The 9851-nt window shown below is 37.7% G+C and overlaps 1 protein-coding gene and 1 pseudogene across 1 annotated transcript in view; one reads left to right on the forward strand and one right to left on the reverse strand.

The window, feature by feature from the left end:
• TCEA1 (transcription elongation factor A1) overlaps positions 1-7956 on the forward strand; it is a 59468-nt gene extending 51512 nt beyond the window's left edge. Inside the window, exons 9-10 of the mRNA XM_003793696.2 lie at positions 4617-4688; positions 7233-7956. Coding sequence (XP_003793744.1) covers positions 4617-4688; positions 7233-7241 — 81 coding nt within the window. The 3' untranslated portion in view covers positions 7242-7956. The remainder of the gene's footprint in view (positions 1-4616; positions 4689-7232) is intronic.
• Positions 1528-2845, reverse strand: LOC105887340 (annotated as a pseudogene).
• Positions 7957-9851: the final 1895 nt, after the last annotated feature.

Raw genomic sequence — 9851 nt, forward strand, 5'->3', positions numbered from 1 at the left:
GAACCCGGCCCCGGCCAAACTGCAACAAAAAAATAGCCGGGTGTTCTGGTGGGTGCCTGTAGTCCCCGCTAGTTGGGAGTCTGAGGCAAGAGAATCAGTTAAGCCCGAGAGCTAGAGGTTGCTGTGAGCTGTGATGCCATGGCACTCTACCAAGGGCGACAGAGAGACTCTGTCTCTTAAAAAAAAAAAAAAGTTTCTTTAAGATATATAAAGTAGAAGAAATACATTTAAAATACATGATCATATTATAATCAGCTAAGATAAAAAGTATAAATATCAAGTTTCTTTTTAGAAAGAAGCCGGGTGAAGTCATTATGATTTCTTACAATAAAAAAAAAAAAATGTTTTCTTTGTATAGAGAACTTCTAGAAGTTCTCATTAAAATAATACATAAAAGATTCAAGTGTGACTCTTGGTTATAATGTGCCCATTAGGAGACTAAAAGTTTTCCCAGAATCAAACACTTCCTTCTACTTTTAGGGCCCTGTATATTGGTAATAAGTATATGTAAATTATAGCAGAAGGATTTTTCAAATCATTTTGATCTAAAGACCTTAAATAGGCAGAATGCTACTATTTGGAGAATGTTGCTATTTTCTTTTCCTTTGAGCTTTTGAGTTAAAAAGTTGTATTGGTGCCATGAAGCTTCTAATCTTTGAAATGGTGAGAAACTGGGATTTCATCATCTCATACTAAATATACCATATACAAAATGCAATATTGTTAGTATTTAGGTTCTTGCCATAATTCAATTAAGATTAAGATTAACTTTTAACTTTACAAATGCTTTGTCATCTTCATTCAGGAATGTATAACTGAGAGAAGTAACCATTCTGTTTTTGAGACCTTTGGTTCTAGTAATGTTTTCAGTGGACAACCTCTGAAGTCTGTAATCTAATATAGATAAACTTTTAGAAACTCCTATCAAGTTTTTTTCTTGCTTTTTTTTTGAGACAGAGTTTCACTATGTTGCCCTTGGTAGAGTGCCATGGTGTCACAGCTCACAGCAACCTCCAACTCTTGGGCTTAAGCGATTCTCTTACTTTAGCCTCCTAAGTAATTGGGACTACAGGCACCTGCCACAATGCCTGGCTATTTTTTGTTGCATTTGTCATTGTTGTTTAGCTGGCCTGGGCCGGGTTTGAACCCTCCAGCCTCAGTGTATGTGGCCAGCACCGTAACCACTGTACTACAGGTGCCGAGCCTTTGCTTTCTTTTAATTTTTAAGTTGTTTTTGTAGATGCGTCTTTTAATTTAAAAAAATTTTTACTTGTGATAAAATACACATAACCTAAAATTTCCCATTTAACCATTTTAAAGCAGATGGTTCAGTAGTAGAATATTCATAATGTTGAACATCTGATCTCCAGAAACTTTCTGTCATGTGGAATTGAAATTCCACCCCTTAGACAGTAACTCCCCGACTCTCTCCCCTGCCGCTAGCAGCCATCGTTCTGCTTTCAGTCTGATGGAACCTGACTACTCTGAGCACTTAAATAAGTAGAATTATACGTTTTTTGGAGGTGAAGGAAGAGGGAGAACAAAGTGAAATGATACTATATTTTTGTCATTTTGCGGGTAGCCTACTTCATTGAGCATAACAGATTTATCCATGTTGTAGCATGTGTCAGAATTTCTCTCCTTTCTAAAGCTGAATGGTATACCATTGCATGTATATACCACATTTTATATATCCAGTCATCTATTGATAAACACTTGGATTGCTTCTTTTATTTGGCTATTGTGAATAATGCAGCTGTGAACTCGAGTGAGGTACCTCTTTGAGATTCCGCTTCCTTTCTTTTGGTTACGTACTCAGCGGTGAAATTGCTGGATCATGTGGTCCTACTAGCTTTTTTAGAGCAATGTAGTAGTACCTGCTTATAGAAAATTAGGCAAATACAGAGATAGATGAACAAGAAATTTTTTTTTTTTGCTTGAAGAATATTTCTTATTTTTATGTACATAGATGTCAACAGTATACATTTAGCCCAATTTAGAGGCAAGTTCTTTAGCTTTTGCCTTTTCTAGCTTGGCATTGTGAGCCACAGACTTCGGGCCCAGGACGTTGCCTCCCCAGTGACGACGGATCTCGTCATATCTGTCATGGTCTTGATGGCTTCCACCAGCTTAGCCCAGCTCGTTTGTCCTCCGAGTTAACCTGCATGAAGGCCACAGTGGTGCAGGTCTTCCTGTGGACGAGACCCCAGCCTGGCCTTCCCATTGATAATGCAGTAAGGGACAACCAGCTCCGTGGGATCCACATCGTGTGCGATCACAACCAGCTGAGCCTTCTTGTTCTCCACCAACGTGGTGACAGTGTTAACCCTGCTCTAAGGACAGGTGGTCTCTGAGTGGGGACATCCCCTTTGCCCAGAGCTTTCTTCTCAGCCCTGGCCAACAGTCGCTGCTGCTTCTCTTGCTTTGTCTCTGGTTTGTACTTGTCAGCTGAGTAGCTGTTTGACAGTCCAAGGCCTGAGTGAACTGGTTAATGGTGGGAGGCACTTTTAGCCGCTCATAGAGGATGACTCTTTGCCACTGCAGCTGGATGTAGCGAGGCCATTTGACAAAGTGGGTGAGGTCCCTCTTGGGCTGGATGTCCTGTCCAGTGCTCCAATGCTGAAGTTTTTCTGCCTTTTCTCAAACAGAGGGTTCACCACCTTTTTGGCCACCTGCTTCTTCACCATGGCAGGGGTCGGGGCCACTTTCTTCCCCTTTGCCTTCTTTCCTTTCGTCTGGGCCATCTTGAGCTGCTGGTGCAGAGAGGCAAATAAGAAATTTAAAGGTCATCCATTAATCTGCCCTCCAGAAAGAACACTTATCAGTATTTTGATATCTGCACTATTTTGTGAATTTTTTCTAAAATAATTGGAGCTAAATCCTATGAAAAAGTATTCTATACACTTCATTTTACTTATTTACTATAATGTAAGCATTTCTTCTTAATTGTTTAAAAAATCACTTTGTAAATATCTTAATGGCTGCATAATCTATCAGATGGATGTGTTCTTAATTTATTATTTTCCTGTTGGATATTTGTTTCTAGTATTTACACTGTTATAAAATTATACTCTTCAAACATGCTTGTATATAGATCTTTATTTCTGTTTTTAATTATCATCTTAAAATAGACCAGATAACAAATTTCTAAGTTACAGGTAATTTAAGGCTTACTTTTAGAAAAGTTGTAGCCAGTTACATTTGTCAGAATGAAACATTATTAACTTTAAAAATCTTTGCTAATTTGTAAGAGAATAGTCTTATGTTTATACTTACACCTTTCTTTTTTTGTTTTTGTTTTTTTTTTCTTTTTTGAGATAGAGATTCACTATGTTGCCCTTGGTAGTGTGCTGTGGCGTCATAGCTCACAGCAACCTCAAACTTTTAGGGTTAAGTGATTCTCTTGCCTCAGCCTTCAAAGTAGCTGGGACTACAAGCACCCACCACAATGCCCAGCTATTTTTATTTATTTTATTTATTTATTTTTTTGAGACAGAGCCCTAAGCTATCACCCTGGGTAGAGTGCCGCATCACAGCTCATAGCAACCTCTAACTCCTGGGCTTAAGTGATTCTCTTGCCTCAGCCTCCCAAGTAGCTGGGACTATAGGTGCCCGCCACAACACCCGGCTATTTTTTGATTGTAGTTGTCATTGTTTGGCAGGCCCAGGCTGGATTCGAACCCATCAGCTCAGGTGCATGTGGCTGGTGCCTTAGCTGCTTGAGCCACAGGCGCCAAGCCTATTTTTTTTTTTTTGGTTGTAGTTGTCGTTTGGCAGACCTGGGCTGGGTTTGAACCTGCCAGCTTTAGTGTATGTGGCTGGCGCCCTAGCTGCTGAGTTATAGGTGCCGAGCCTATACTTACACATTTCTATGCTTCTTACCAATAATTTTTATATTTATTTATTTATTTTTGAGACAGAGTCTCACTGTGTCACCCTAGGTAAAGTGCTATGGCATCACAGCTCACAGCCACCTAAAACTCTTGGGGTTAAGCAATTCTCTTACCTCAGCCTCCCAAGTATCTGGGACTACAGCTGCCTGCCACAATGCCCACCTATTTTTTGGTTGCAGTTGTCATTATTGTTTAGAAGGCCGGCATCGAACCCGCCAGTTTTAGTGTATGTGGCTAGCACCCTACTCACTGAGCTATAGGTGCCAAGTCATTACTGATAATTTTTAAAATATCAGCTATTTGTAAAAAGCATGTGTGACTTTAAAAGCTTTTGCCATTAATCTGAGATGGATAAAACATGAAAGACAAGGATTTTAAAAAAAAAAGTTTGGAAATGTATGTTCTTGTGATTTTTTTAGCTTATCTGAACTCACTTCCAGCTTTCATTCATCTTATTGTGTCACCGTTGTGTTTCTCATCCGTATTTATGTATAAGATTCTTGTTTAAGTTAGATTTTTTCTTTACCTCCTCCCTTTTAATTTTAGATTGAAACCATGGCATGTGTGATGAGGTCATATGGTGGCTTCTATAAGGTTCAAGTCCAAGTTATACTTGTGTCCCGCACGCAGGAAGTGTGCCACCTGTGCAGTGTTCACAGTGGGTGGGGTTAGATATTTTATGGTACTGCAAAGATTAACCTGATATTTTTCATTTTGCTGCAGGTACAAACCCGTAGTGCTGATGAACCAATGACAACATTTGTTGTCTGTAATGAATGTGGAAATCGATGGAAGGTGTGATACTCTCTCCTATTCATGTTACACTTATTTATAGTAGAATGATTTTTTCTTGTGTTTTTATAAGTCTACCTAGACATCTAAATACAGTGTGTCCCCAAAGTTTCTATGCATAGGGAAAATGGGAAATATTCACTAAATGTACCTTTGCTTATAAAATACTCATTGCAAAATTTTACAAAGAGGTAGTCAACACAGAGAGACTATTTTGTAAATGCATATTAGGTACAAATATAAGTGCTCATGCTAGCTGGTACTCTGACAGTCCCTGACTACTTGCAATGGAATGTACTGTTTCATACTCTATAGAAAATAACGAGTGTTAACTCGATATGACCACTGTCATGCTGTCCTGGTGCAGCAGTAGGGAGAGTGAATCTTAAATGTTCAGTTACTGCATCATAATACACGGTTATTACAGCACATTAAACTGTTTTGACTCTTGTGCTTCCAGAAAATCTGTGTATGTTTATTACTTGTCTTCAAAGATTTTGATTTTGGAAATATTTCCTTATCAGTTGAAATCAAATGCAGTGATTTTAGTGTTTATTTTAGGAATTATAAATGAGCATTGTCATGGATTGGTAGGCTTTTTGCTAAGCCTTTCTATTGCCTGTGTACTCATGAATTAGCCCCACATGGGCAAGTTTGTTTTATTTAAATGATTCTTTCTTGAGTGATTTTGTGAATCACAAAAACAAAATTTTAAGTTGGAAGAAGAATTACATTTCAGCACTAAGAATACTTTGATTATCACTGTGGACGTGTGTGCTCAGTGTCCAGGGTTGGAAGGCTCATTTCGTTTAGCCTCCAGAGTCCTGCAGACTGATTTTGAACTCCCTTGCTGCTTCCCGTTACTGAACTGTATTTTCCTCATATATTCACTGTAAATAATACCTATGCTGCAGGTGGCAATGAGGAGTAGAGATAATACCTGGTGTTCCAAAAGTTGCCAAGGAAGTGACCACCTCTTTGTAAAATTTTGTAGTGAATACAAAGGTCTGACAGTTAAGTTGGAGAACGCATCCTAGAAACCGTGCTGCGTTACTCACTGCGTGTCGCTGCAGTCACCTTCAGAGCACTCCCCTCAGGAAGCTGTGTGTTGACACTAGCACCTCATTCACCCTTCCACGCAATTTTGGGTCTTCTTTTCTGGAATGGCCGTCAGAGCTGTTGTAGCAGGAGGTCTGACAAGTCCATGAACTTGCCTCTATGTGCTTACATTGGCCACACTATACAAACAACTCTGTAAAGTTTTATAACTTCGGTGTATCAGTATCTCACAGCTGCATTCCTGTCGGCAGGCGTGGTGACTTGCTGCCTGCTGTTCATTGTTGTTGCATATTTTTGTGTGCTGTATAACAACAGCTTTGATGGCTGTTCCAGAAAAAGAGCTCCAGAATTGCTTAGAGGAGTGGACGAGGTGCTGCTGTCAGTGCACAGCTCCCCACGGGCAGCACTTCAGAGGCAACTGTAGTGGTGTTCAGCAGGGAGGTACGGAGCACTTTCCAGGATGAGTTAGTGAGCTCAATTGTCACAACGTCGTATTTTGTAAACAAAGGTACATTTAGCTATTTCTCCTTTTGCCTATGTATGGTGAGTTTATGAGCAATTTTTGGGACACCCATATGTTTAATATGCCTGGTAATTTTTGTTATTCTAGAATGGTAACTATTTGTATTAGTTTTGTGAAGTTTGTATAATACAAAGTTTGTATAATAGGATTCTTTTCCCCTTGCAGTTATACTGAAACTTTAAAGTTTAATGCTTGCTTTGAGCTGTTCTCATAGCTTAAAGCATTTTCTGAAAATCAAAAGTGAGTTGGAAGCCAGATGGACCTCCTCCACAAACATTGGGGACTTTGGTCCTAAACACTCTTTTAAAAGGTTGGGGCCAGGATCCATTCTATTACATACTTAAGATTCAGTTCTGGTTTAGAGAGGTCACTGGCGTTGAGAGTATGTTCATGATTTGAAACAGTATCTCATCCCACTCTGAGGTGCAGAAGTTATTTACATTGTAGGGGGATTTCACATTTTTGTTGATCCTGTTGAGCAGATTTGGCTTTGCTGTCTTAGATTTGTTTTGCATGATAGATTACATTATTGTTAAGAAGGATATAGTACAGTTTGTTTTGAATACATGCAGTTTGCAGTACAAGTTTTGACATTGTAATTTCTGGATTTAACAAAGTTCAATGCAGGGTAGACAGCTGAGGTCTCAGGTGGCATATTCTAGAAAATCTAGAAGTTCACATTTAGAATTATTTATTTTCTTACCTTTAAAACATTAAGAAGGAGGTGCTTAAAACATGATCAAAATGTTCTATATTAGATCTTTAGTTACATGTTCCTATAAATTCTTATTTGAGAAAGTCAGACAGTTAAGGTAGGTGACTATTATGTGTGAAAAATATAGTCTTTTCCAAAAATGCCTTTTAAAAAAAGTAATAAAAGTTATGTGTTGTATGCTGTATGAAATGATGGCTATACCCCATCATTTGGACTTAAAGGTCTCACACTATTTTTTCTTTTTTGACAGTTCTGTTGAGTTGGAAGAATTGGCAAAATGTCTGGACCATTAAGAAAATGGATTTTGTAATTAGCTTTAAAACTAGGCCAAGCAACTAGTATTCCTGCATATCAGATTTTTAAAACAACATATATTCCTTGGATTAGTCTTTGTTTTTGACCTAACACCACTTCTATAAATGCCTTCTATAGTTTCAGATCAGTAGGGACACCAGTAATAATTGTGTATTTCAAAACGTTTCTTTTTGTTTCTGTAAGTTGGTATTAAACTTTGATCAGTTAAACTTTACAATATATTTTATTTTTTTCTTCTTAAAGGAAAATGTACCTTAACTGTTTTTATAGCGTGAAACATACACAGTAGAAATCCTCTGTTATTAATGCATAAATGGAAGTTACATTTTTTCCCACATTGGCATGTATCTACAAATATAAAAGGAGGAGAAAGGTGATGTCATTTTAGGTTTACAAACATGGTGTGTATTCAAATAGTACTTGACCAGCCTATCTAAATTGTACATAATATTTGATCTAGTATATGAATTTGATTTTAATTATTATGTTCACCAACCTGGGATATTAGGTATTATTTTGTTTCTGTAACTAACCATGATCATCATTTCTTGTAATGTCTTGTACGTGCATATTACTTGTTCTAAATAGATTTTACTTTCGGAAACATGACTGTTGAAATCAGTTTGGTTTTGTTGTTTATTTACCTATCTGACTTTGTATTTTAGTTTTACAGAAGAACATTATTGTAATTTTCGTAAGCTTTTCATGAATCCTCTCACAGGCAAGAAATGAAAGCTTCTGACTGTTTTGTTCCCACATAAGAAGACATACTGAGAAGATCTTAGCCTCTTAGTTAGGAGAGGTAGTTAATGGGAAACAGTTCAAGAATTGATTTTCATTTGGAAATCTGTACTGGCCAAGGATTAAGCTTAAGGGTTGTATAAGTCACTAAAGCTGTGGTCTTTCCATGTGGAGGCTGATAGAAAACATTTTTGTCTTGAGTTTTATTTGCTGGCTTTTTCTGTTGCACGATAAATGATGTTATTGGAGAAACTGAACATATGGACTATAGCAAAAATTAATAGTTTTATAGTACAGATCTTAGAATTAAGTTTTACCTATTGCTTAAGTGTGTACCACTTTTTTCTGTTTGGAATTTTTAAAAAATGATTTTCTTATAGGTTCCTTAGAGTACTTTGCTCTAGCCTATCTTAAGGCTTCTGTTGTAAAGTTGACATTTTATCATGCTGCATCTGCATTCTGTCAAGCACCTGTAGAAAGACCTCAGTACATGCTTTGTACTGACCTTTGCTTCCTTCTTTCAGTTTCGTTTGGGGGGGGGCAGTCTCACCTTGTTGTCTCTGGTAGAGTGCTGTGGCATCACAGCTCACAGCATCGCCAAACTCTTGGGCTCAAGCGATTCTCTCGCCTCAGCCTCACAGTAGCTGGGACTACAGGTACCTGACACAGTAACTGCCTGTTTTTAGAGATGGGGGTCTTTCTCTGGCTCATGCTGGTCTTAACCTGTGAGCTTCGGCAGTCAACCTGCCTTGGCACAGGCATGAGCCATTGCACCTGGCCACCTCTTTCAATTTCGTATTGCAAACCATTTTGATGTAGTACTACAGAAAACAGCATTTAAATGGCCATATTAATAATTAGCCCACTGGCACTAGCCCATCTCTATTAGATCAATTCATGGTTTTGTTTTATTTTTTCAAAAATAAAGTGCATTTTTGAAAGAATGAGTTGAAGAATAATAAGATTAAAATAGTCCCACTTTTAACTTAAGTGATCCATTTTTAAATTTGTAATTCAATAAAGTTTTTTGTTGTTAAACATGTATCACATTTTGTCATTTCTTTAGACATTTAAGCTTGTACTTTTTATTTAAAAAGTCTTCTCTTTATTCCTCAATTACTAAGGTATTTTTAAAGTGCAGTTTTAATTAGCAAAGCCTGGTCTTAAAACTAGTATTGAGAAGTAGTACAGATTATACTGTCCTTTTTTTTGAACCTCTGTTGATGGATGGATGGTTCTGATTAGATACATGAGTGTATCTCTATGTGCATTTGATGTAACAGGAGAGACTAAATCAGGAGTCTTGCTATTTAAAAATACTGGACATTTATAAAGTAACAAAGTGTATGTTTTTAGGAGTATGTATGTATGTATTTATTAGGGCAGAGTCTCACTCTGTTGTCCAGGCTAGAGTGCTGTGGCATCAGCCTAGCTTGCAGCAACCTCAAACTCCTGGTCTTAAACAATCCTCCTCCCTCAGCCTCCTGTATAACTGGCTAATTTTTCTATTTTTAGTAGAAATGGGTCTCACTCTTGCTCAGGCTGGTCTCCAACTTTTGACATCAAGTGATCCTTTCACCTTGGCCTCCCAGAGTGCAAGGATTAGCAGCATGAGCCCCTGTACCTGGCCAAGGGTGACATTTTATAATACGTACTTCCCAGGCAAAGTAACTCTATTAAATGAACATGCTGAGGGATTAAGTTAGACATAGTGGCAGATAATGAGGAACCACCCTTAAAAAACAAAAAATAACAACTTTAGTTTTTTTTCTTTTTTTTCTTTTCTTTTTTTTTCTTTCTTTTTTTTTTTTTT

This window comes from Otolemur garnettii, unplaced genomic scaffold (assembly GCF_000181295.1).
Source record: "Otolemur garnettii isolate 467f Iridium unplaced genomic scaffold, OtoGar3 scaffold00071, whole genome shotgun sequence".
Taxonomy (NCBI): domain Eukaryota; kingdom Metazoa; phylum Chordata; class Mammalia; order Primates; family Galagidae; genus Otolemur; species Otolemur garnettii.